This window comes from Muscardinus avellanarius, assembly GCF_963383645.1.
Source record: "Muscardinus avellanarius genome assembly, chromosome: 18".
Classification (NCBI taxonomy): Eukaryota; Metazoa; Chordata; class Mammalia; order Rodentia; family Gliridae; genus Muscardinus; species Muscardinus avellanarius.
Window position 1 is genome coordinate 42,107,228 of NC_137804.1, and position 26,999 is coordinate 42,134,226.

A 26,999-nucleotide genomic window follows, 5' to 3' on the forward strand; every position below is an offset into this window, starting at 1 on the left:
TGGGATTGGTGGAGTGAGTTGAGGAGTGCGGGACCACGCAGAGAGCAGAGCCAATAAACGGGAGAGTGTTCGTGACGTTATAGGCATGCGCCGGAAGTGCTGCTCACCTGGTCCTTTCGGCTGGCGGGGAGGATGGCCGGCTTCGCGGAGCTTGGGCTGTCGTCGTGGCTCGTGGAACAATGTCGGCAGCTAGGTTTGAAGCAGCCCACGCCTGTGCAGCTCGGTTGCATTCCCGCCATCCTGGAGGGTGAGTGGCCCGGGAGCTTCCGGAGAGGCGTCTCTGCTCTTCTCGCCACCTTTGCCCAGGCAGGGCCAGCGTGACGAGGGGCAGCCTGGGATATTAGCCTGGGCTCCAGAGGCTGCCCGAGTGTGTTGGCGTCTACCTGGACCTCTGATTCGCCGTGTACACGTACACGTGATGTCACCTCTGAAAACCTCTGAAACTTTCTTGTATGGCTAGGAAGGGAGAGTGATGGATGTTTAATTGGCAACGTCGATGCGGGGTGTGGTGGTACAAGCCTGTAACCTCAGTACTTGCAAGGTTGAGACAGGAGGATCGCAGGTTCGAGGCCAGCTTCACCAGCTTAGTGGGACCCTCAGCAACAGCCAGACCCTGTTTCAAAAGAAACAATAAAGGAGTCGGGGGGTATGACTCAGAGGCAAAATGCCCCTGGGTTCAATTCCCAGTACCACAAAGGGGGAAAAAAAAAAAAAGGAGCAAATGTAGCTGTTGAAGCTGTGCTTGATGTGGCTAAGGGACCAGCTCTCTGCACCCGAGTGTGTTGACACTGTTCTGCCCTCCTCCAGGGCGCGACTGCTTGGGCTGTGCCAAGACAGGCAGTGGCAAGACGGCAGCATTTGTCTTGCCCATCTTACAGAAGCTTTCTGAGGATCCCTATGGCATATTCTGTCTCGTCCTGACGCCCACCAGGTAAGCCCCCCATGCTTCCCTTGCATGTGAATTAGCCAGCTGTGTTTTCTTGAACAGACACCTTTACTAAACTCTCTGAGCACCTTCTCTGTGGGATGGAAATCATACCTGCTTTTTAGGAGCACTGCAGAATTTTTTTAAAAGATGGTGTTTGAGCCGGGTGTGGTGGCGCACACTTGTCATCCCGGCGCTTGGGAGGCTGAGACAGGAGGATCGCGTAGGTTCAAAGCCAGCCTCAGCTACTTAGTGGAGGCTCTCAGCAACTTAGTGAGATCCTGTTTCCAAATAAATTATAAAATAGGGCTGGGGAGGTAGAAAGCCCCTGGGTTCCACCCCCAGTAACACACACACACACACACACACACACACACACACACACACAAGAAAAGAAAAAGATGGTGTTTGTGTCAAGTTTTTGAATAGGGTTTCACTCAGTAATCATTGGCTGCCAGCAGTCTTACAGGCTGAAAAATTAAAAGGTGTTCTACGCAGAGGGCCCGGTGTGCAAAAGTGTGAGAGAGACAGGAGGCAGGAAGGGTACTAGGGATCATCGGGCATGGCCTCAAACCAGCCGCGCATGGTGGCACTTGCTTGTAATCCCACCAGCATTTGGGAGGCTAAGACAGGAGGACCACGGTTCACAGACAGCCTCAGCTACTTAATGAGACCCTTTGCAACTCACTGAGACCCTGTTTTAAAACAAAGAATAAAAAACAGGTTGCCACTAGGTTGCATATCCAGTACCACAGGGAAAAAAAATAAAGAAGAAGGGCCTCAAATGCCAGGCAGAAAGGGTTGAATTGATTCTGAGGATGTAAACAGGAAAGGATTAGACAGGAGCCAAGAAAGTGGGGTCATGAACCCAAAAAGGCCTGAACAGAGCAGGTACTAGAGGATACCAAGTAGGGGCCTTGAAGACAGGTGACCCCAGAGGAGAAGAGGCTGCTGGCTGGGTCTCTGGCTTGGGTGACTCAGAGTCTTGATTCCAGCATTACTGAGAAGATAGGGGAGGAAGTGTAATTTTGGTTCAGAGGAGATGCGTAGGCTGGGCCGTGGAATGTTCTGTGTTTGGTCCCTACAGGTTCCAGTGCTCAGCATCAGGGCCTTTGTGCAGGGGATGTTGGGAACCAGTAGAGGGTGCGTGAACAGGAGAGGGTGAGACAGGGGCCAAGGGCTCTAGAGAAGCCAGAGGTGGAGTTGGGAGTGGGGATGAGCCCAGAACTGTGACTTGACCCACCTGGCCTCTTCCCCCCCGCAGGGAGCTGGCCTACCAGATCGCAGAGCAGTTCCGGGTGCTGGGGAAGCCCCTTGGTCTGAAAGACTGCATCATTGTCGGCGGCATGGGTATGGGAGTGGTGGGCTCTGGGCGTGGAAGCCCCTCAGCCTCGGGCGCCCTGTTCAGCCTCACCCCTCACTCTCTACCCCAGACATGGTGGCCCAGGCACTGGAGCTCTCCCGGAAACCACATGTGGTCATCGCCACCCCTGGGCGCCTGGCTGACCACCTCCGCAGCTCCAACACCTTCCACATAAAGAAGATCCGCTTCCTGGTGAGCCGGCCTGGCCTGGCCTCTCTGACCTCTGGGGCTGGAGTTGCCTGTGCACACAGGATCAGACCTTGGGCATGGATTCATCTCTTTAGGAAACACAGGTCCCCAAAAAACCATGGGTTATCCAGTAAAGTGCTAGAAAGGGTAACTAGGGCCCTCAGGGAGCAGGAAGGGAAGCGGTGCTGGAGGAGATGCTGGGCAGGGCCTTGCTGAGGAGGCTCCCTTGAGCCAGACCTGGAGGGAAAGACCTGCAGGGCCTGCCCAAGCCTGGCCCGGGGCCATGGTGCCCTCACCACAGCGTCCTTCCTGCCTCCGGGGCTGCAGGTGATGGACGAGGCTGACCGGCTGTTGGAGCAGGGCTGCACTGACTTCACTGCGGACCTGGAGACCATCCTGGCCACCGTGCCGGCCCGCAGGCAGACTCTGCTCTTCAGCGCCACGCTGACCGACACTCTCAAGGAGCTACAGGGCCTGGCCACCAACCAGCCCTTCTTCTGGGAAGCTCAGGCCCCGTGAGTGCCCTGGCAGGGCAGGTGAGGGCAAGACTGCAGCACCACTCAACCAGAGGGGAAACTGAGGCCTGGGGGCCTTCCTGTCCCCAGGGTACGCACCGTGGAGCAGCTGGATCAGCGTTACCTGCTGGTGCCCGAGAAGGTCAAGGACGCCTACCTGGTCCACCTGATTCAGAGCTTCCAGGATGAGCACGAGGACTGGTCCATCATCATCTTCACCAACACCTGCAAGTAAGCGAGGGGCCTCAGCCTGCCTCAGCGCCCTGCCCAGCCTGGGCTGAGGTCATGCCCTCTGAAGCCAGGTCGGGTTGTGGGGTTGCTTAGCCCAGCCTGCGTGGAAGGGTGGGGAGCCCCTACGGAGCATCTCAGCGGCGTGGTCACAGGAGACGGGCGTTGGGCCTCCGGCGCTCTGCCAGGAAGCCGTGACGATGAGCAGAGGCCTGCCCGCTGGGCCTCGGCACTGCCACAGACCTGGGGCCAGTTCAGACTAGCTCCTCCCTGACTTGTTTGGAGATGTGGCCAAAAAGCCCAAAGATACAGCAGAGCAGAGGTGAGGACAGTGCATGCCTGGGCTCCCAGAGGAGAAGGTGTGTTCGTAGACCAGCTGTCAGGCAGAGTGGGATCTAGCTGCCGTGGGCTGGGCCACTTTGGGCTTTCTTGTTTGTGGGGTGCTAGAGAACAGACTCGGGGCCTTGTGTATGCTGAGCACACACTGCCACCTCGGTACGCCCCAGCCCGGGGGCCAGTTCTTGTTGCTTCAGGCTCAGGAAGGGACCAGCAGAGAGACCAGTGGGCGGGCAGACTGACCCCAGTGCTCCCCGTTTCTATGGGGCCCGGGGCCGCCTTGGCGCAGTGTCTCTGGGTGGGGAAGACACGGAGGGGCAACAGCGCGTCTTTCCGCCAGAGCCTGCCAGGTCCTGTGCATGATGCTCCGCAGATTCAACTTCCCCGCCGTGGCCCTGCACTCCATGATGAAGCAGGTAAGCGGCCGTGGCGCGGCCCCACCCTCCGTCCTGCCACAGACCCCCGCTCGCTGTCCCAGGCTGTTCTCAGGGCTGCCGCTCTGGCTGGACGCTGGGCCCCATGAGCGTGGGGCCGTCCTGGCCTCCTCCTCGGCTCCAGGCCTCGCTCACTGAGCGCGCCCCTTCCACTCACAACTCTCCCCCGCTGGTGCAGAAGGAACGCTTTGCTGCTCTGGCCAAGTTCAAGTCCAGCCTCTACCGGATCCTCATCGCAACAGATGTGGCTTCCCGGTAAGCAGCCCGCCTCCGCCTGCCTGGGACCCCACGAAGGGCTGCTAGGCGGGGATGCTGGTCCAGGTTGGATCGACTGGTCCCAGCTTCTTGCTGTGTGACCTTGGGCAAGTCTCTGCCTCAGTTTCTCAACTGACTTACCTCTGCCTCCAGGGGCCTGGACATCCCCACAGTTCAGGTGGTCATCAACCATAACACCCCCGGGCTCCCCAAGATCTACATCCACCGAGTCGGACGGACGGCCCGTGCAGGTGAGCACAGGGCGGGTCAGCAAACAAGGCGGGCGGCCGTGGCTACCTGCGCCTCCTCTGTGCAGACCCCAGGGAGCCAGAGCCCTTGCTGGCCAGGCGTGGATGTGGCTCAGCCCTCAGGCAGGAGAAGCCAGGTGGCACTTGTGAGTGGGGGAAATTGGCTTCAAAAGCAAAGGCAGAGGCAGGCGTGGTGGCCCAGGCCTGTCATCCCAGTTCTTGGGAGGCTGAGACAGGAGGATCGCAGGTTTGGGGACAGCCTCAACAAGTAATGAGGCTCTCATCAACCTAGCGAGACCCTGTTTTCGAAATAAAGAATAAGTCGGGCATGGTGGCGCACACTTGTAATCCCAGCATTCAGGAGGCTGAGACAGGAGGATCACGGATTGCGGACAGCCTAAACTACTTAGTGAGGCCCTTTACAACGCAGTGAGACCCTGTTTCAAAATAAAGAATAAAAAAATAGGGCTGGGCGTGGTGGCGCACACTTGGAATCCCCGCGCTTGGGAGGTGGAGACAGGAGGATCGAGCAGGTTCGAAGCCAGCCTCAGCTACCTGGTGAGGCCCTCAGCAACTTAGTGAGACCCTGTTTCCAAATAGAAATATAAAAATAGGTCTGGGAGTGTAGCCCGGAGGTAGGGTTTCCAGGAACCCCAGTACCACCCCAAAAAAAGGCAGGGGTATAGCTCGGAGGTCAAATGCCCCTGGGTTCCATCCTCAGACCCACAAAAAAAGAAAAGAGCACACACAGGGCTGGGAGTATAGCTTGAAGGTAGAATGCTCCTGGATTAATGCCGGGCGTGGTGGCACACGCTTGTGATTCCAGCGCTTGGGAGGCTGAGACAGGAGGATCGCACAGGTTCGAAGCCAGCCTCAGCTACTGAGTGAGGCTCTCAGCAACTTAGTGAGACCCTGTTTCCAAATAAAATATAAAATAGGTCTGGGAGTATAGCCCAGAGGTAGAAAGCCTCTGGGTTCCACCCCCAGTACTACCAAAAAAAAAAAGAATGCCCCTGGATTATATCTCCAGTTACGCAAGGAAAAAAAAAAAAAAAAAAAAAAAACATGGCTAGGCAGAAGGTCCTGTCTTGAAATAAAACGAGGCCGGGTGTTGCTCAGGGATTATTAGCACTTGACCATCTTGCACAGGTCCTGAGTTCCATCACCAGTACTGAAAAAAAAAAAATCGAAGCAAAACTCAGCAGCAGAACCGGGCCAGCCTGCTCTCCACAGCCCATGCTGCACCGAGTCGAACAGCCCCCAGGGTCGTGGTGTGCTCTTCCCAGTCCCCACCTCCCTGTTTCTCCCCCAGGCCCCTGTTCCCATCAGGGCCACAGTTGGGGCCCAGCAGATGGGTGAGGAGCCCTGGCAAATGTGCAGTTTGGCCCCTGGTGGTGGCCCTGCCCCCAGGACCCAGGGAATCCACCATCTGTTCCCCAGCCCCGCCACAGCCAGGGTGGTGTTCATGAGAGCATCTCATGCCAGGAGAGCTTCCAGAGGCTGGACTGAGCCTGGCCTTTGGCCCTGGGCTGGCACTTCTGTGGCGCGAGCCCTGCTGCCCCAGAGGAGAGGCGGTGAGGATGGAGACTCCTCAGGCCGCCATGGGGGTCACGGGCCTCGTTAGCAGTGCCAGTCCAGCTGAAGCCACTGTCATGGAAACAGGAAGCAGAGGGGCTGGGCACAGAGACCCCGCTGATGTCTGACATGCCTGGGCCGGAGCGCCCTGGCAGCCAAGTTGGAAGGGAAGCGGCTAGCCCAGCCAGGCTGCCAGGAAACCTGCCTCTCCCCACCTGGCCCCCTGAGACCGTACCCCCTCTCACTACACTCTTGTTCTGCACCTCTCCAGGAGCCAGGGCTGCCTACCTGTCAGCACCTGCCTCCTGGGCCCATTCCTGTAACTGCTGTGTCCCCACAGGACGGCAGGGACAGGCCATCACGCTGGTGACACAGTACGACATCCACCTGGTGCACGCCATCGAGGAAGAGATCAGTGAGTGGGGCAGGGGTCTGGGACAGCACGGGCTTAGGCAGGGACACGTCACATCCGGGCTTGGATTGGGCCTCCTTCCTGTGGGCTGCGGGCCTTACTTTGGCCCAGTTACCAAACGGGCTGTCAGCAGCTGGAGGTCATGTGTGATGAGAATGCACCTCAGCTTCTCAGACCAAATATGCAGCTGGTCCCCAAGACCCTCCAGCAGGACAGAAGGCGCCATGGTGGCCGGCCACAGCTTCTCCAGGCACTGCAGGCTGTTCTGAAGTCAGACGCCTCCACTTAATGGGGGCGGGGAGGGCTGCTGTGGAACCCAGGGCTGCTCTGCCTCTCAGCTGCACCCAGTCTTATTTTTTATTCTGAAACAGGGTCTTGCCACATTGCCAACAGCCTCTCCAAGTTTAGCTGAGGCAGGCTTTGAATCTGTGATGCTCCAGGCGAGTATTTTTTTTTTCTTGTACTGGGGATTGAGCCCAGGGGCATTCTACCTCTGAGCTATACTTCCAGACCTATTTATTTTTATTATTATTATTATTATTATTATTATTATTATTACTCATTTGAAACAGTCTCATTAAGTTGGCCGTCCTGTCTCAGCCTCCCGGATGCTGGGATTACAAGTGTGCGCCACCACGCCTGGCCGAGGATTTGACTTTAAAGACACCGCCTCCGCTGGGTTAAATGGTGTGTGTCTGGGCTCCACTACTCTGGTGGCCGAGGCAGGAGGATTGCAGGTTCAAGACCAGCCCCAGCAACTCGGCAAAACCCTGTTTCCTTTTTTTAAGACTCTGTTTCACATTGAAATAAAATAGGGCTGGGAGTTTGGCTCAGAGGTTGCAGATCCTAGTTCAACCTGCAGGACTAAAAGCAAAAAGTTCCTAAGGAATGAATACAGTTGCTCCTTGGTGGAGGGTGGGGATTGGTTCCAGGTCCTCAGGGGCATTACCAAACTGTAGGAATGCTCAAGTCTCTTGTATATAATGGTACAATGTTTACATAGAATCTACTATATCCTTCCACAAACTGTGAATTCTCGCAGGTGACTAGGAATACTTGATAAAAGGTAAATACTATACCAACAGCTGTTAGTGTATAGTTCAGGGAATGAACAGGAGAGAATGATGCTGGAGTGTAACTCAGTGATAGGATGTTCGCCAGCTTGCGTAAGGCCCTGAGCTCTGTCTCCCGCACAGAAGGAAAAAAAAAACACCTGCAATTTTGCTTCTTTTTTTTCTTTTCTACATATTTCCCATCTGGGATTGGTTGAATCCATAGGGGCAGAACCCATAGGTGCTGAAGGCTGCTGGTTCAGTCCTAAGCAGTTCACGCTCCCTTTGGTCTGCAGTCCCTGAGCCGGCCCACCAGACTTCCTGGCTGTGGCCGCCACGTGGGCTCACCACCGGTCCCTGTGCTGCCCGCCCCTGTCCCCACAGAGAAGCAGCTGGAGGAGCTGGTGGTGGAGGAGGCCCAGGTGCTGCAGATCCTCACGCAGGTCAACGTGGTGCGGAGGGAGTGCGAGATTGTGAGTGTCGGCGGGGGCTGAGGGCACCTGGACCTTGCGCCTGCCCCCTTGAGGACACCCTGTGACTGGACTGTCCTTCCTAGAAACTGGAGGCAGCCCACTTCGACGAGAAGAAGGAGATCAACAAGCGGAAGCAGCTGATCCTGGAGGGGAAGGCGAGTGCTGGGCCCCGGGGGGCAGGCGGCCGGGCGGGAACCCAGCTCAGTGGCTTCCTGGTCCTTCCCCACCCAGGACCCCGACCTGGAGGCCAAGCGCAAGGCTGAGCTGGCCAAGATCAAGCAGAGAAACCGGAGCTTCAAGGAGAAGGTGAAACAGAGGCTGCAGCAACAGAAGGCCCAGGGAGGGCGTCCGCCCAGGGCTGCCGCGCCCACCCAGGGCGGTGCCTGAGGCCCTGCTCTGCCTGGACTCTCACCAACGGTCTCCTTGAGGAGGTTCTGGGCCAGCCCAGTCCTCATAAGGGGCCCAAAGATGCCCACACCCCACAGCCCCTGTCGGAGCCCAGCTCGAACCAGGCCGCGGTGGAGGAAAGCCAGGGTCTAAGGCCACTCGGGGTGGGCCCGAGGGCTTTGAGCCTTCTGCAGGAGGTGTTCAATAAATGGGTCTTCACACATCCTCGGCCTGGCTCAGAAGAGGGGCAGAGAAGTGGGTACCCCAGGGCATCTTGTCCCCCGTCCCTTTCCATCCTGAGGGGTAGAGCCTTGCATGCCACGCTAGGTGCTGGCTGTCAGCCGCGTGAGCCCAGTCGGCCAAGTGCCTTCCTCTGGTCCTGGGTTTCCTGGCCCAGAAATGCGCTCAGCAGCAGCCCTGCTCTCCAGCCCCGCCTGGGGTTTGGGTGGCGACGGCCTTGTCCCTGGTGCCAGGGCTGTGTGCCTGGCGCTACTTCCCACTTCTGGGCTTGTGGCCGGAGTACAGGGGGATCAGCATGGCCACACAGGATGGCAAGTCCAAGGGTACGGACACCCCGTGTCTGCAGGTGGCCCAGCTGCTGTGGGTGCAGGACAGCTCAGTCTTGTTGAGAGGAGGCAGGTGCCCACACACCACACACACACAGCCAGCCTTAGAAATGTAATCTGGGCATAAGCGTGTGCCCGGGAATCTAGAAGTTCTACACAGTGAGCAGCTCAAAACAACCCCCAAGCTGAGAGGCCAAGGCTGGCTGGGGAGCTGGGGCCAGGCCCCCCTGGGCTGCATCGAGCCCCCCAGGCCCTGCCATGGTGAGCGGGCCCCAGTGCCGCTCGTGGCCAGCCCGTACTCCAGGTGGGGTCTCCTGTGGAACCGGCTCCTAAGGCCCTGGCTCCGCTCAGGGCGCAGCCTCGGCTAGGCGGGCCAGGCCTTCTCGAAGCTCACTGAGTTCAAACAGCCGGACGTCCAGCAGCTGCGCAGCCCGGCCCACCTCAGCCCGTGCCCGCTCCCGCTCTGCCCGGGCCTCTTCCAGGCTGCGCTCGGTTGCCCGCAGCTGGAGCTCCAGCTCTGCGTTCCGTGTCTCCAAGTCCTGCAGGGACGGATGGGGGCTGGGTCAGGGACCCCCAGCAGAGCTCAGGGTCGCCAGCCTGCCTGGCCATCAGCCTCTGAGCGCCATCCCCCAGTTCACACAATGAACTGGGCCCCATCTTTCTCTGCCCCCTCCCCCGGCCAATTTGAACCTTGCAGAACCTTAATATTCCTCTGCTTAGGTCCCGGCTGTGGCTTGCTCTCCTGGGGACGAAGGGTATCCCCCTCCCCAGTTCTCTGGCTGGCTTTGTGTTTAGTCATCACTGGGGACTTAGTGATGCTGTGCCTGCTGCCCAGGGACACTCTCCACCTGTTTCCTCGGGAACCTCGGGGGCACCAGCTGCTTCAACATCTCCATAGACTGCACAGACCCCATAAACACTTCTCAGAGGCTCATACACACTTGGCAAAAGCCAAGCCAGTCCAGATGCCACTGCAGAGACTTGAATCCAGCACTGGAACCAGCAGGAACTCGAAAACTGCTTGGCAAAAACCACCACTTACGGAGCTCAGGCAATCTGTGGTTCCCTCTTCCCGTTCCCACGACTGGGGAGCTGCTGTCCCGAGCCGGCAGATGAGGAAGCATGGCCCCAGGTCCCTCCTGCCATGGGGCTGGCCGCCCATTCAGTGGCCCCACACACCTGCACTTTTAGCTGGGTCTCTTCCCGCTCGGGGGCGTCTGGAGCCTCTCGGGCCCCTGCGGTCTGGTTCTTCAGCGTCTGGATCTCCTAGGGGAGAAAGGTTCGGGTTCAGGGTCTGTTCTGGGGCTCCTGACCCCGGAGGAGGGAGCGTGAGGCTCACGGCCCTCTCCCTGCTCACCTGGTCCTTGGTTTGCACCAGTGCCTCCAGCTGCTCCACCGACTGGGAGGGCGGCTCCTTCTCCACCACGGGGGGCGTCTCTGCAGCAGCCTGGGCCTCCAGCTCAGCCACCTACACCCACAGAATGCTCGGCTTGGCCCCCAGCTTGCCGCCCCAGGCCTGGAGAATCTGCCTCCTGCACAGTAGGGCCTCATGCGTGCTGGGCAAGCATTTTACCACCTAGCCTTTTTCATCGTCAATCTCCCCTGAGTTGCCCAGGTTGGCCTGAAACGTGATTCTCCTGCCTCAGCCTCCCAAGTTGCTGGGTTCAAAGGCGCCCACCACTCATCGGGAGTCCCACCGCCGCCTCTGGGCTGCTTCAGCATCCAGTGGTCCGCTCGGGGCGACCCTCACCACAGACCCACTTCACAGAGCAAGAGACAGCTCTGGGGAGGGACCTGCTGAGGAGCCCAGGGCAGACGGGATGGGCGGGGAAGGGCCGGGTGGGGTGTCCGCGCGAGGGGGCCCTCACCCGCTGCCGGAGCCGCTCGGCCTCCGCACGCTGGGCCTCTAGCTGCTGCCTCCACTGGGCAGCGGCGGCATTGGCCTCTCGCAGGGCGCCCGCCAGCTTGTTGTTGCTGTCCTGCAGTGCGAAGAATTCGGCCTCCCACTGCACCTCGCCCACAGAGCTGCAGAGACACTGGGGTCGGCGGGCAACAAGGGCTGGGGGCGGAGCCGAAGCGGCACTGCGCTGGGGAGTGGGCGTCTGCTGGCCTGGGACTCGGACTACAGGGGCACCAGGCAGTCCCCAGGGAAGGCCAGGGGGTGTGGCCAGGAGTGCGGGGGCGGGGCTAGCCCTGAGGGCGTGGCCGAGGCCGGAGCCTGTGGGGCTCCTCCGGAGGCAGGGCCGGGCCGGTCTCCTCCCTCCCTAGGTCTAAACCCAGATTCCGCCCCAGGTCCCACCCGCTTGGCTTCTGAGACCCGGGGCCTCACGCCTTCCCTGCCCCGCCCCGCCGAGCGCCCGCCCCCACAGGCCCCTAGACCTCTCCGCGTCCTGGTGCCAACATCCCCCCATTCAGTTATGCCCAAGCCCCGCCCCCCGCCACTCCCCAAGCCCCCCAACTGCCACGCCCACCGTGGGCCACGCCCCTTAAACTTTGTAAGCCCCGCCCCACTGCCTTGCCCCACCCCGGCGTGTTAAGTCCCGCCCTACAGGAAACACCCCCCCCTGCCCCGCCCCGACACTGTCGTCACGCCCACCGGGCCAAGCCTAGCCACACACCCCGCCCTTCCCGTAAGCCCCGCCCCTGATCCCGTAAGCCCCGCCCCTGGTCCCCTAAGCCCCGCCCCTCACCCCTCCGACAGCATCTTCTTCAAGCGCTCTCGCTCGGCGGGGCCCGGAGCGTCTGCGCTCTGGCTCCGGAACAGCTTCTCCTCTCCAGGGCCGTTGGCGCTGACCAGGGGGCTCGGGGGCACCTGCGGATGGGGGCAGGTCGCGGTTTGCCATGGCTTCCGTCAAGGACGGGTTCAAAGTCAGGGTAGAGGTCAGGGTTGATGTCACTGGGGTCCTGAGTTGAGGTCAGAGGGTCTGAATTGGCCCGTGGACCCCGGCAGCCCCTTCCCAACTGTGTCTTCTCTCCCACTCCTCTCCTCACTCACCCTCCAGGGCTCCCTAGGGCCCCTGAACTGGAATTCTGAGCCCCTTCCCCCAGCTTCACTGACCCCTCAAGGGCAAGTCTGAGGCACTGTCTGCAAAGCTAACCCCTGCCAGAGCTGGGAGAGCTGGTCCCCCAACACTGTCCTTCCCTGGGGCCAAATTTCTACGTCGCATTGAGAATGAGGCGGGAAGCCCACCAGGCTGTGGTGTGTAAGCCACGCCAGCCCCCAGGGCAGAGGCCAGGTGCTTTCTCTCCTCTGTAATCCTTAGACTCCACACAAGCGCACACACTGCCCCAAAAGGGACGCTGGAATGAATGACAGGAGGAACCACGCGGGAACGACCACTCTGCCCCCACGTGGCCATTCCATCTCTCAGCCACCAGATCCCACTTCCTCGCCCAGGCCTGCCTGTCCCCGCCAGGCCAGGCCCCAAGGGGCTCCATGGCCACCCGTGGTTTTAGGTCACTGGTTCTAGGCACCACCAGTGCCTGGAGCCCCAAGATCAGGCAAGTGGCTGGCCGGTTGAGGGGCGCCCTGGTGGGCATGGGGAACTGGGGATGCTGACCTGGTGTGAGGCCAGCCCTAGGGCTGGGCTGGTAAGCTCTCCTCCATCCTGAGATTTCTCCCGAGCCAACCTGGCTGCTTCCTTCACTTCCTGGAACTTTTCAGCAAACTGGAAGTGGGGTGGGGGGAGCAGGGAGTCAACAAATCCTCCAGCCCCCTCTCCAGCCTCCCACCAGGTCACCCCCACCCACTGCGATCCCTGCCACCTTGGAAGGGACCTCTGCACCACCCCTTTTCTCACAAGCCGGAGAGCAGAGTGGGTATCCTGGTGGATGGGTGGACAGGGTGCTCACAAGGTGGACTGAACACCCCCAGCATTCCCTTTCCTCTCAGGCTCACTTCAGGGAGAGCTTCAGCCTGGTGCTAGCCTGCTTTAAAACCTGCTCATGCCGGGCGTGGTGGCGCACGCTTGTAATCCCTGCCCTTGGGAGGGTGAGACAGGAAGATGGTGCAGGTTCGAAGCCAGCCTCAGCTGGCTTAAGAGACCCTGTTTCCAAATAAAATATAAAATAGGTCTGGGAGCGTAACCCGGAGGTAGAAGGCCCCTGGGTTCCATCCCCAGTACCACCAAAAAACAAAACAAAACAAAAAACCTGCTCATGTCTCTTTATGACAAGGAGGAGATATGGGAGCTCCAGAGAGGCGCAGACAGTCAGCGTAGTCCCCTCACCCAGATTTTTTTGTTTGGGTACTGGGGATGAAACCCAAGGCATTCTACCACCGAGCTATACCCCCAGCCCCATTTTTTATTCTTTATTTTGAAACAGGGTCTCAATAAGTAGCTAAGGCTGTCTGCAATCTGTGATCCTCCAGTCTCAGCCTCCTGAATGCTGGGATTACAAGCGTGCCTAAATTGGGGAGGACCTCACTAAGTAGCTGAGGCTGCCCGCGAACCGGGATCCTCTGGTCTCAGCCTCCCGAACGCCGAATGCCGGGATTACAAGCCTGCGCCACCACACCCGGCTCTTTTTTCATTATGACACATTTCCTTCATTAAAAAGTAAGTTTTTAGCCAGGTATGTTGGCACATTCCTGTAGTCCCAGACACTCTAGAGGCTGGGGCAAGAGAATCACTTGAGCCCAGGAAGCTGAGAAGGACCCTAAATCCATAAAAGTAAATACGTTTATTTATTTTTAGGGCCTAGGGGTATGGCTATGGGGAAGAGTGCCCAATTAGCACGTGCAAGACCCTGGGTTCAATGCCCAGCATCCCAAAAGAAAACCTTTTTTTTTGTATTGGAGAGTGAACTCACAGGCATTCTACCTCCATGCTATCTATACCCACAGCCCTTTACCTTTTTTAAATTTTGAAACAGGGTCTTGCTAGGTTGTTGAGAATTTCGCTAAGTTGCTGAGGCTGTCCTGGAACCTGCGATCCTACTGTCTCAGCCTCCCAAGTACTGGGATTACAAGTGTGGGCTACCACGCCCAGCTTCCAGCAATCATTTAAGTCATCTTTTATTTTATTTTATTTTATTTTTATTTTTATTTTTTGGTGGTACTGGGGTTCCTGGAAGCCCTTCTACCTCCGGGCTACACTCCCAGACCTATTTTTACATTTTTATTTGGAAACAGGGTCTCCTAAGCCAGCGCGCGCGGCTGGCTTCGAACCTGCGCGATCCTCCTGGGATTACAAGCGTGCGCCACCACGCCCGGCCTTAAGTCATCTTTTAAATAAAACATTTACAGCCATTTACACCACTGAACTTGTGAAAAGTACCTGCTATAATCCCTGAGGGGAGAGAGGATCTCAAAAATAGCCCCCTGGATTTAATCCCCAGCACCACAAAAACAAGACAAAACAAAACAAAAAAACAGCCCGAGAGTAACTTAATATTCATGTGGGGGGAAAAAAAGAATGTCAAGCCCTACCTTGTGCCACCCACAGAAATTAATTTGAGACCTAACTTGGAAAGGAAAATTATAATTCATCTAGAATAAAACAGAGAAGAAAACCGTCAGGGCACAGAACACATTAACCATAAAAAGAAAAAAAAATCCACAACGGATGCAGGCAGTGCTACAGCAGAGAAACGGTGGAGGGTGGAGGGAGAGTGGGCACAGCTAGCCCAGCCCCCGTGAGGCCCAAAGAGCCGCAGGGCGTACCCCAAATCAGAGCAGGTGGCCGGCAGAACCAGACCTAAGTCAGAGACCTGCAAGGGGCTTCCGACTCATCTAATTCTTTCTGTGTGTGTGCAGTGCTGGGGACTGAACCAAGGGGTCCTCTGCCACTGAGCTATACCAGCCCTATTGTTTGTTTGTTTGTTTGTTTATTTAGTATGTGATACTGGGGGTGGAACCCTGGGCTTTCTACCTCAGGGCTATATTCCCAGACCTATTTTATATTTTATTTGGAAAAAGGGTCTCACTAAGTCGCTGAGAGCCTCACTCGGTAGCTGAGGCTGGCTTCGATCCTCCTGTCTCAGCCTCCCAAGTACTGAGATTACAAACCCGCGCCACCACACCCGGCTTTTATTTTTTAATTTTTTTTTTTTTTTTGGTGGTACTGGGAATGGAACCCAGGAGCCTTCTACCTCCGGGCTATAATCCCAGATCTATTTTATATTTTATTTGGAGACAGGGTCTCTTAAACCAGCTGAGGCTGGCTTCGAACCTGCACGATCCTCCTGATCCTCCTGTCTCCCCGATGTGCGCCACCACGCCTGGCTCTTATTTTTTAATTTTAAAGGAGAGTCTTGGTACCTGGCCCTGCTCATCGAATTCCATGTGCCCGATCTGACCCAGGCTCAGCCCTGCCCTCCGCCCCTGTCCTGCCCACCTGCGTCAGATGCTGTTCAGAGGCGAATCCAAGGCCGTAGACCGTGTTAGCTCGACTGTCCGCCCACTGCCCAAACTTCTGGGATGTTTTGGTGAAGGTCATGTTGGGAGTGACAGTGCTGTTGATGATGGCCTGGGGGGGCAAAGGTCAAGGTTGAAGGGCTCAGGTGACCATTAACCCCTGGAGGAATGACTCCCACCTTGCCTGAGCCACTTCAGGAAGAAGTGACTGGAACCCAGAAGGGCCCAGGGTTCCCTGGCCAGGACCCTGGCACCTCCAACCCCCAGACCATGCCCGACCTTGGCGCCGCCGATACTGATAATGCGGTAGACATTGCGGGTGGCATCGTAGAAATAGGAGACAGTGAGTGCGTGCTTGCCCGCGGGGATCCAGTTCCTTTTGGTGGCCGGGTCTATCTGGAACACGTGTGCCCGGGTGCTGAAGATTGGTTGCTCCCTGTGAGGGTGCAGGGTGCTTAGTAGGGGGGCACACACCCAGCGGCTGGGGCCAGGTGGGGTGGGTGGGAGATTACCTGGCTGTGGACATTGGTCAGCTGGGCAGAACAGGCTCCAAGGGTCAGCCAGAAGGTGGTGAGAGCAGCTGGTGTGGCCCCTGGGGACAGAAGGGGCCTGTGAGTGTCCCTTCAGGACACACGGGCCCAATCTCAGGACCCACTGCCAGGTGTACCGGCCACCACTACGATCCAGCAGGTAAGACAGTCGATCCAGATTTCAGAGGCAGACACCATCTTCTCCACGTGAGGGAAACCCTGAGCAGGAGAGGGCTCAGGGTGGCAGTACCAGCCCCTGCTCCTCCCATCCCTGGGTCTGTCCAACTTGGCTCAGTCTCTAGCTCATTCACCATCTAAATGTCTGCTGGAGAGCCGGGCGCGGTGGTGCACGCCTGTAATCCCAGCATTCGGGAGGCTGAGACCGGAGGATCACGGTTCACGGACGGCCTCAGCTACTGAGTGAGGCCCTCTGCAACTCAGCGAGACCCGGTTTCAAAATAAAGAATAAGCCGGGCGTGGTGGCGCACGCTTATAATCCCCGCGCTTGGGAGGCTGAGACAGGAGGATCACACAGGTTCGAAGCCAGCCTCAGCTATTTAGTGAGGCTCTCAGCAACTTAGTGAGACCCTGTTTCCAAATAAAATATAATATAAAATGGGTCTGGGAGTATAGCCCGGAGGTAGAAAGCCTCTGGGTACCACCAAAATAAATAAATAAATAAATAAATAAATAAATAATAAAAAATAATAGGGCAGGGGTGTAACTCCAAGGTCAAATGCCCCTGGGTTCCATCCCCAGACCAGCAAAAAAAAAAAAAAAAAGAAATCGGGGTGTGGGTGGGATGGGGGTGTAGCTCAGAGGTAGAATGCTCATAGGTTCCATCCCCAATACTGGAAAAAAAAAAAAAAAAAAGAAGTCTGCTGGAATAGGCATGGTGACACACACCTTTAATCTCAGTACTTGGGAGGCTGAGACAGGTGGATTGCTGGTATAAGGGGAACTTCAGTAATTTAGCAAAGACACTTAGCAACCTAGCAAGACCCTGTTTCAAAAGAACAACAACAACAACAAAAAGGGTCTGTGAGTGTAGCTCGGAGGTAGAATGCCCCCCTCAGCTCCCTACCTGAGACAGAAGTACAACTCAGAGTCGGAATCCAAACCCCCGAGCCAGGCGTGGTGGTACATGCTTGTAATCTCAGTACTTGGGAGGTTGAGTCAGAAGGATCAAAGGGTGGTAGCCAACCTCAACAATTTAGTAACCCCCTCAGCAACTTAGTGAGATGCTGTTTCAAAATAAAATCGGGTGGGGGTGTAGCTCAGAGGCAGAACTACCCCTGGTTTCAATAACCAGCACCAACCGGGCGTGGTGGCGCACACTTGTAATCCCCACGCTTGGGAGGCTGAGACAGGAGGATCGCGCAGGTTCGAAGCCAGCCTCAGCTACCTAGTGAGGCTTTCAGCAACTTAGTGAGAACCTGTTTTTCCAAATAAAATACAAAATAGGTCTGGGAGTATAGCTCGGAAGTAGAAACAAAAACATAAAAATAAAATATAATAAAAAAATAATCAGGCCGGGCATGATGGCGCACGCTTGTAATCCCCGTGCTTGGGAGGCTGAGACAGGAGGATCACACAGGTTCAAAGCCAGCCTCAGCTACTTAGTGAGGCTCTCAGCAATTTAGTGAGACCCTGTTTCCAAATGAAATAGAAAATAGGTCTGGGAGTATAGCCCGGAAGTAGAAAGCCTCTGGGTTCCACTCCAGTACCACCAAAAAAAAAAAAAAAAAAAAAGAAATCAGCACCAAAACAAAACAAAAAACCTCAAATCCAAGGTGGGTGTGGTGGCACACGCTTGTAATCCCAGCATTCAGGAGGCTGAGACAGGAGATCGCGGTTCGCGGACAGCCTCAGCTACTTAGTGAGGCTCTCTGCAACTTAGTGAGACCTTATTTCAAAATAAAGAATAAAAAATAGGGCAGGAGGTGTAGCTCGGAGGTCGAAATGCCCCTGGGTTCCATCCCCAGACCCGCAAAACAAACAAACAAACAAAACCCCCCCCCAAAAAAAAACAAAAAAACACTCAAATCCCAAAGAACCTCCAGAGAGGTTAAAAGACAAGATGTAGCCAGTAATTTACCAAGCAATTTAGCAAAACCCTGTCTGGAACCTAGAGGCATTCTACCTCCAAGCTCCACTCCCAGCCCCATCTTTTATTCTTTTTTATTTTATTTCATCTTTTGCAGTATTGGGGATGGAACCCAGGGGCTTTGTACCTCTGAGCTACATACACCCCAGCCCTATTTCTTAGTCTTTTTTTTTTTTTTCATAGTACTGGGGTTCCTGGAAGCCCTTCTACCTCTGGGCTACACTTCCAGACCTATTTTATACTTTTTTATTTGGAAACAGGGTCTCCTAAGCCAGCAAAGCTGGCTTGGAACCTGCGTAATCCTCCTGTCTCCACTTCCCAAGAGCGGGGATTACAAGTGTGCACCCCCACACCCGGCAATCTTTTTATTTTTGAAAAAGGGTCTCACTGAGTTGCAAAGGATCTTGCTAAGTAGCTGAGGCTGTCCATGAACCGTGATCCTCTGGTCTCAGCCTCCTATATGCTGGGATTACAAGCTTGCGCCACCAGGTCAGGCTTTTTTTTTTGTGTGTGTGTGGTCCTGGGAGTGGAACCTGGGGGCCTCTACCTCAACCTATTTTATATTTTATTTTGAAACAGTGTCTCACTAGGCTGGCTTCTAACCTGTGTGATCCTCCTGTCTCAGCCACCCAAGTACTGGGATTACAAGCATGTGCCACCACACTCAGCTTCTGGCTCTTTATTCTTTATTTTAAAACAGGGTCTCAGCCTGGCTTGGTGGCGCACGCTTGTTAATCCCAGTATTCAGGAGGCTGAGACAGGAGTATCACGTTCTTGGACAGCCTCAGGTACTTAATGAGGCCCTCTGCAACTCAGTGAGATCCTATTTCCAAAAAATAAAAATAAAAAAATAGGGCTGGGGGTGTAGCTCCGAAGTAGAATGCCCCTGGGTTCCATCCCCAGTACTAAAAAAGTAAAATGAAATAAATAAATAAAAGAGGGACTCACTAAGTTGCAGAGGGCCTCAATAAGTTGCTGAGGGTGGCCAGGAACCTGCGATCCTCTTGTCTCAGTCTCCCCAAGTACTGGGATTACAAAGGCTTGCCGTTTCAAAGGAAAAAAAATAAAATAGGGCCAGGCGTGGTGGCGCACGCTTGTAATCCCCGCGCTTGGGAGGCTGAGACAGGAGGATCGCACGGGTTCGAAGCCAGCCTCGGCTACTTAGTGAGGCTCTCAGCAACTTAGTGAGACCCTGTTTCCAAATAAAGTATAAAAAAAAAAGGCCTGGGAGTATAGCCCGGAGGTAGAAAAGCCCTTGGGTTCCACCCCTCGCACCACTAAATAAATAAATAAAATAAAACAAAATAAAAAGACTAGCTGGGTATGGTGGTGCACACTTGTCATCCCAGCACTTGGGAGGCTGAGACAGGAGGATCGCACAGGTTCGAAGCCAGCCTCTGCTACTTAGTGAGGCTCTCAGCAACTTAGTGAGACCCTGTTTCCAAATAAATATTTAAAAAAGGGGGGGTCTGGGAGTATAGCCCGGAGGTAGAAAGCCTCTGGGTTCCACCCCCAGTACCACCCAAAATAAATAAATAAATAAAATAAAATAGGACTGGGATGTCGCTGGGAGGTAAAATACCCCTGGGTTCAATATCCAATACCAAGGGGGGGGGGAATAAAAAGTCAAGACGTAGCCCCCAGGCAGAGGAGGATGGGCGAGGCCGGGTGACCACCAGCCTGGGCGGGATGCCGAGACCCCAGCCTCCGAAGGAAATAAGAAGAGCCCAGCGAGGGCAGGGCAGGACCCCGCCGGCAGGAGGGGGCTCCTGCGCCCCCACCCCGGAAGCCAGCAGCGCAGACTTCCCGACCCCCGAGTCCCAACCTGCACCCCGGCCCTGCGGGGGCCGGGAGAGGGGCGGGGGCGCCGCGGGGTCACAGGTCAGAGATCCAGCCCTGGGGGGCCGGGGGCTGCGGGCGCGGGTCCCCTCCTGCCGGGCTCGGCCGGGACGCCCAGCTTTGGGGAGAGTTACTCACCGGGCAGTCACGCGCAGCCCCGGGGGCGGGGGTCCCCCGACGCCGCCCGGCCAGGGCGCCCCGACTCCGGCCCCCGGGACTCCCCGGACCCGCGGGCCGCTCGGGTCTGGGTCTAGAACTTGGGCCCCGCAGCCCCAGGTCCGAAACTTTGGAGACCTGGCGCGGGTGCGACTCCAGAACTTCGGGGCCCCCCCCGCCAGCCCGCCGCCCCGGGTCCGCAGCTCCCTCAGACGCCGGGGCGCGAACCCGCGGCCCCCGCGCCTGGCCCCGGGACCCCGCGCCCCCCGCGGGAGCCCCAGCGCCGGCTCCGGGGTCCCCGCGCCCCCTCTCCTCCCGGGCCCCGACGCGCTCACCCGCTCCGGCCAGGCTCGGCGGCCAGGCCCCCGCCCGCGGCGCCCCACGAGTGTCGGGGTGCAGCCCGCGGCGCCCGCTCGCTCTCCGCCCCGCCGCGCCTTTGTCTGCGCCGCCTCCGGCCCCATCGCCGCGGCCCCGACGCGGCCGCCGCCCGCCCCGCCCCCGCCGAGGCCGCCCCGCCGCGCCCCCTGCCGGCCGAGCGGGCCCGGGGCGGAGGAGCGGGGGCCCGAGGCTGGGGGTCGCGGGAAGCGGTGCACGGAGTTGGGCAGAGAAGTGACCTCACCGTCCGGTGGCAGAGCTGGCCCTCCGCTGTGATGGAGGCTAAGCCCCTCAACCACCGGCTGGAGGGTCCACTGGTGGGTAGCCTGGTGTGCACACCATGGGTGTCCTGGGTGTTGATAGGAAAGGGGGGCGACCCGGCCTGGGAGATGGCTGGAAGCGGGACCAGAGGGACCAGAGGGACCAGAGGGACCAGAGGGACCAGAGGGTCAGGCATCTCCAGGAGCTGGGGGGCTAGCTCAGTGATCACGCGCCTGCGGGTCCGCAGGTCCTGGGCTCTGACCCCAGCACACAAAGGAATAAATGTAGCCACGGCCGCTCCAGAGGCTGAGACAGGAGGCTCACTTGAGCCCAGGAGTTGGAGTGGTGGTACACGCCTGTAACCCCTGTACTTGGGAGGCTGAGACAGGAATATGGCAGGTTTGAGGACAGCCTCAACAAATAGTGAGATCCTAAACCAGACGTGATGGCGCAGGCTTGTAATCCCAGCATATGGGAGGCTGAGACAGGAGGATCGGGGTTCACAGACAGCCTCCACTACTCGGGCCCTTTGCAACTCAGTGAGACTCTGCTTCAAAATCAAGAGTAAAAATAGGGCTGAGGGTGTAGCCCCGGGTTGCATCCCCAGTGCCACAAGTAAAGAAAGAAAGAATTAAAAAAAAAAAAAAAAGGGCTGGAGATGTCACTCTAAGGTAGACTGTCTCTAGGTTCATCCCCAGTACCAAAAAAAAAAAAAAAAAAATAGTGACACTCATCACCCTGGCAAGATCCTGTTTCAAAATAAAAAATAGTAACTCAGAAGTAGAATGACCCCCTGGGTTCTGTCCCCAGTAGCATACACGCACAGAGGCTAGGGGTATAGCTCAGAGGAAGAACAACCTGGGTTCGAGTCTCAGTACCCTGCCCCTCACACACACAAAGAAGAACCGAGATGGCTGGATTGTTACTAAGGTTTCTATGCTGAGGGCTCAACAATCAAGGGCAGGGAATGTGCTGTCCATGCCCCCCCCCAGCAGGTAATCACCCCATCCTGAGCCAAGGCCTGAGGCTGTCACCTCTGGCCACCAGGAGCCCCCTTTCCCACACAAGCTAAGGCAGAGCTGAACCTGGATCTGCCTCCTCTGTTCTGAGGCCTCCTGTGAATCACCCCTGTGAATCCTGTTGCTGTTTTTTGTTTGTTTGTTTGTTTGTTTTGTTTTGTTTTTTGAGATACTGGGGATGGAGCCCAGGGGCATTCTATCTCCCAGCTACACCTCTAGATGTGTGTGTGTGTGTGTGTGTGTGTGTGTGTGTGTGTATGTGTGTTACTGGGAATGGAACCCAGGGGCTTCTCCACCTCCAGGCTACACTTCCAGACCTATTTTGTATTTTGTTTGTAAACACTCTCACTAAGTTGCTGAGAGCCTCACTAAGTAGCTGAGGCTGGCTTCGAACCCGTGCGATCCTCCTGTCTCAGCCTCCCAAGCGCGGGGATTACAAGTGTGGGCCACCACACCCGGCTTTATATATATTCTTTAATTTGAAACAAGGTCTCACTAAGTTGCAGAGGACCTCACTAAGTAACTGAGGCTGTCTGCAAACCCAGAGCCTCCTGTCTCGGCCTCCCAAGTACTAGGCTTACAATTGTGTGCCACCATGCCCAACTCCTTTTGTGTGTGTGTGTGGGGGGGGGGTCTAGGGATGGAACCCAGAAGCATTCTACCTCCGAGCTACACCCCCGGCCCTATTTTTTTTTAGTCTTTATTTTGAAACAGGGTCCCACTGAGTTGCAAAGGGCTCACTAACTAAGTAGTAGTTGAGGTTGACCGCAAACCCAGATCCTCCTGTCTCAGCCTGCCAAATGCTGGGATCACAAGTGTGAGCCACCATGCCTGGCTTATTCTTTATTTTGAAAGTCTCACTAATTTGCAGAGGAACTCACTAAGTAGCTGAGGCTGTCCGCCAACCACAATTCTCCAATCTCAGCCTCCTGAATGCTGGGATTACAAGCGTACGCCACCATGCCCAGCTTCTTAATTATTTTTGTGTGGGTGGGTGGCACTGGGGATTGAACCCAGAGGCATTCTACCTCTGAGCTAAACCTCCAGCCTGATTTTATTTCTTATTTGGAAACAGGGTCTCACTACGTTGCAGAGGGCCTCGCTAAATTGTCAAGGCTGGCTTCAGACCTGCAATCCTTCTGTCTCAGCCTCCCAAGTACTGGGATTACAAGTGTGTGCCACCATGCTTGGCTCCAGAAGCATTCTACTTTTGAGCGACACCCCCAGCCCTATTTGATTTATTTGTTTGTTTATTGTGGTACTGGGAATTGAACCCAGGGGCATTCTACCTCTGAGCTACAACCCCAGCCCTACTTTTATTTTTTTAAAACAGGGTCTCACTAGTTTGATGAGAGTCTCACTACATGCTGAGGCTGTCCTCAACCTACAATCCTCCCGTCTCAGCCTCCAAATACTGGGATTCCAGGCATGTGCCCCACACCTGGCTTCTTTTTTTTTGCAGGTCTAGGAATGGAACCCAGGGGCATTCGACTTCCAAACCATACCCCCTGCCCTATTTTTTATTCTTTATTTTGAAACCAGGTCTCACTGAGTTGCAGAGGGCCTCACTAAGTAGCCGAGGCTGTCCGCAAACCGCGATCCTCCTGTCTCAGCCTCCCGAATGCTGGGATGACAAGCGTGCGCCACCACGCCCGGCTTGCTTTCCTGTTTCTTGTGCGTGTCAGGCCCAGGTCTGAGTGTTCCTCTTGGGCAATGCCATCCTAGAACCCAACTTCACCCGGCACCAGCGCGAGGACCCTGAGGCCCCGGCTCTGCTCCCAACTTCACAAGGCATGTGGGCAAGCAAAGGACTTGGCTTCGTTCTCAGGCCCAAAGCCATGAAATGCTCGAACATTGTAGGGAACAAAGAAAATACCGTCTGTTCTGTTCAGAGAGTGACTTTTCCTTATTACCAACAAAATAATTTTAAAAAATAAAGTAAGTATCTGGGACAGGTGCCGGCTGGGCCGAGTCTTCTAGAAGCTGTTCATGGTTGCCAAGTGCAGGGCTGGGGCCTGGTGGCTTTTCTGGGGGGAGGGGCCATTGGGGGAGGGGTCCCCGGCCGACTTTGTTCTTTATGTGGGCAAGAAAAAGTGTGTGTGTGTGTGTGTGTGAGAGAGAGAGAGAGAGAGAGAGAGAGAGAGAGAGAGAGAGAGAGAGACAGGCAGACAGACAGACAGCAGGCTGGCTGCTTCCCTGGCCCCCTCTTGGGCCTCTGGGAAGGTTTAGCCAGGGCCCACCTGGAGCAAACTCAACCTGAAGCTGTCCAGCAGGCCAAGGGGGCAGCGTCCTCACCTGGGAATAGGCGAACGGTTGCCGGGCAGAAGGGTGAGAGGGGATGAGCTTCCTGTCCTAGGAGGAACCAAGCAGGAGCCAGAACAGAAATGTCTATTACGGGTCAGGCTCTGGTCCCTGCCTGGTTAAACCTGACCCAATTGTTGGGCCAGAATGAAATTGTCTCTCCTCTCTGGAGGCCTCCTGTCCTGCCCTAGCCGGGTCTGCGGAGCTCACCGGCCGCAGGAGGCTGGTGGGCAGCTTCGGGGGGCCTCTCACAAGGGCTCCTGAGCCCCCGTGGCCTCAAGTCCCGGAGCCAGCAGTGCCACCTTGAAGAAGGCACATTCCCGCTCCATGACTCAGTTTCCCCATCCACAAACTGACATTGTAAACAGCACCCAATGCTGAGGTCTACTGTCAGGATCCAGCGCTTTCTTAGGTGAGAAGAGCCTGGCCCTGCGTTGGCTGTTTTACACATGATTCTTTGTGATAGGTGGTTTCATTCCTGAGCCAAGTTCCTAAGATTTTCTTTTTTGGGGGTTGAAGGTCCCCAACCAGGAATGAGTTAAGGACAGAAATGGGTCCCACCTGGCAGGATTGCCTCAAAGCCTTTAGCGGCCATCCCTCTCTTCCTCTTCCCATTCCCTGAGCCTTGGCTAGTTGGGCCAGCCTTCAGAGCTGAGCCTCCTGGCGAACTCCTATTCACTTCCCCAAACCCCATCCCCAGTGCCCACCGTCCATTTCCTCGAAGCCCTCAACACTCCATTTCTCTTCTGTTTCAGCCCTAACTCCATGGGACTGGGGATATCTGCTTCCAGCTCTGAACCCCCCCAGCCTGTGCACCTCCCGTGAGGTAGACACCACCGAGAGGGGAACTTGGTGATGTCACTTTGCACGGAGGAGACCCTGCCCTAAATTCAGAACTTGACTTCTACCCAAGGACAAATTTTACTCTTTCAACAATCAGCCTGCGGAGGCGATGGAGCCCGGTGTCCTCTAGCTCCAGGGTTCCAGCACCTGGTGGTGGACGGCCCAGGGCCAGGATGGGCTGGGGTGGAGGAGCGGCCCTTAAGCCCCTTCTGAGTGCTGAAAACGGGATGGAAGTCCAGGTTCCCGCAGACCTAATTACCCTAATTTGCCACACGCGCGCTAATTGCCTCCTGGGAGCCAGGTGGCTGGGCGGGGCGCCCCACTTTGGGGAGGTAGGTCGGTCGCCCGATTATTTTTGGATTCAGTGTCCTTGACAGCTCCCACATCCACCCGCGTGAAGGGCAGAAAGTGGGGCGGGGAGACTGCAGCCACATCGGGAGCGACCGGGGACTCGGGGTCCCTGGGGCTTTGGGGCGCAGGGGCCTGGCCAGGGGCCCCGGGGTCCTTGGCGCCTAGTCAGAGGCAGTGAGGTCCGGACGGGCTGAGGATCACCAACTGCGTGCGAATTGTCTGAAAACCTGTTTTATTTGTATTAATCTTTGATACAGGGGTTGAACCTAGGAATGTGCTACCTCTGATCTGTGTGTGTGTGTGTGTGTGTGTGTGTGTGTGTGTGTGTGTGTTGCTGGGAATCGAACCCAGAGGCATTCTACCTCTGAGCTACATCCCCAGCACTATTTTGTTTTTATTTTGAAACAGAGTGTCACTAAGTACCTGAGGCTGGCCCCAAACCTGTGATCTTCCTGTCGCAGCCTCCCAAGTACTGGGATTACAAACGTGCGCCATCACACCTAGCTTCCCAGCCTTTTTATTTTGAAACAGGGTCCCACAAAGTTGTTGAGGCTGTTTGTTTCTTTATGGTACTGGGGATTAAACCCACAGGCATTCTACCTCTGAACTATACCCTCAGCCTTTTTCTTTTTCTTTTTCTTTTTTTTCTTTTTGTGGTATTATGGATTGAACCCAGGGACATTCTACCTCAGAGCCACACTCCTAGCCCAATCTTTTTTCCCCCGGTACTGGAGATTGAACCCAGAGGCATTCTACCTCTGAGCCACATGCCCAGCCCTATTTTTTGAAACAGGGTCTCACTGAGTAGCAAAATCCTCACTAAGTAGCTGAAGCTGTCTTCGAACCTCCATCCTCCTGTCTCAGCCTCTAGAATGCTGAGATTACAAGTGTGTGCCACCAGGCCTATCTTATTCTCTACTTTGAAACAGGGTTTCACTAAATTGCAGATACAATCGTGACCCACTATGCCCAGTTATTTTATTTTGAAACAGGGCCTCACTAAGTTGCTGAGGCTGGTTGTGAACCTTCAATCCTCCTGTCTCAGCCTCCCAAGTACTGGGATTACAGGCCTGTGCCACCATGCACCACTAAAACTCAGTGTGTGTATGTGTGTGTGTGTGTGTGTGTGTGTGTGTGTGTGTGTGTGTGTGTGTTCAGTACTGAGGATTGAACCCAGGACATTCATCTCTGAGCTTTATCCTCAGCCTTATTTATTTATTTATTATTTATTTGTACTGGAAATCAAATCCAGGGACATTCTACATTCCAGATACATCCAAGCCCTTTTTATTTTTTGTTTCAAAACATTGCAGCCTCCAACCTGTGATCCTCTTGTTTGAGTTTCCCAGTTACTGGGGTTCCAGGCATGTGCCACTGTGCCCAGCTCTATTTTTATTGTGGAGCAGGGTCTTGCTAAGTTGCTGAGATTGCCCTTGAACCCGACATCCTCCTGTCTCAGCCTCCCAGATATGCTGGGGTTACAAGTGTATGCCACCCATACTGGCCGAAAGTCTTATTTATTTATTTACTTATTTACTTATTTTTTTGGTGGTACTAAGGGTGGAACCCAGGGCCTTTCTACCTCCAGGCTATACTCCCAGACCTATTTTATATTTTATTTCGAAACATTCTCACTAACTGAGGCTGGCTTCAAACCTGCACGATCCTCCTTTCTCAGCCTACCAAGTGCTGGGATTAAAAGCGTGTGCGGACCCCGGGCGTGGTGGCGCACGCTTGTAATCCTGGCGCTTGGGAGGCTGAGACAGGAGGATCGCGCAGGTTCGAAGCCAGCCTCAGCTACTGAGTGAGGCTCTCAGCAACCTAGTGAGACCCTGTTTCCAAATAAAATATAAAAAAGGTCTGGGAGTATAGCCCGGAGGTAGAAAGCCTCTAGGTGCCAC

The 26,999-nt window shown here is 55.9% G+C and overlaps 2 protein-coding genes across 2 annotated transcripts; one reads left to right on the forward strand and one right to left on the reverse strand.

Moving 5' to 3' along the window:
* Window positions 1-132: 132 nt before the first annotated feature.
* DDX49 (DEAD-box helicase 49) lies at window positions 133-9,291 on the forward strand (the record flags this gene model as incomplete). The annotated part of the gene is made up of 15 exons (XM_080715444.1): window positions 133-247; window positions 808-931; window positions 2,190-2,275; window positions 2,359-2,480; window positions 2,805-2,992; window positions 3,083-3,223; window positions 3,897-3,972; window positions 4,169-4,245; window positions 4,399-4,496; window positions 6,340-6,483; window positions 7,917-8,005; window positions 8,089-8,160; window positions 8,237-8,384; window positions 8,866-8,955; window positions 9,209-9,291. The coding sequence occupies 15 exons, from the start codon at window positions 133-135 to the stop codon at window positions 9,289-9,291; spliced, it is 1,653 nt and encodes a 550-aa protein (XP_080571570.1).
* A 14-nt stretch (window positions 9,292-9,305) lies between these two features.
* Window positions 9,306-20,409, reverse strand: HOMER3 (homer scaffold protein 3; the record flags this gene model as incomplete). The annotated part of the gene is made up of 12 exons (XM_080715445.1): window positions 9,306-9,497; window positions 10,138-10,224; window positions 10,316-10,426; window positions 10,827-10,983; window positions 11,649-11,770; window positions 12,519-12,626; window positions 15,297-15,428; window positions 15,596-15,748; window positions 15,829-15,908; window positions 15,984-16,065; window positions 19,735-19,849; window positions 19,931-20,409. 12 exons carry the CDS (start codon window positions 20,407-20,409, stop codon window positions 9,306-9,308), a joined length of 1,818 nt encoding a protein of 605 aa, XP_080571571.1.
* Window positions 20,410-26,999: the final 6,590 nt, after the last annotated feature.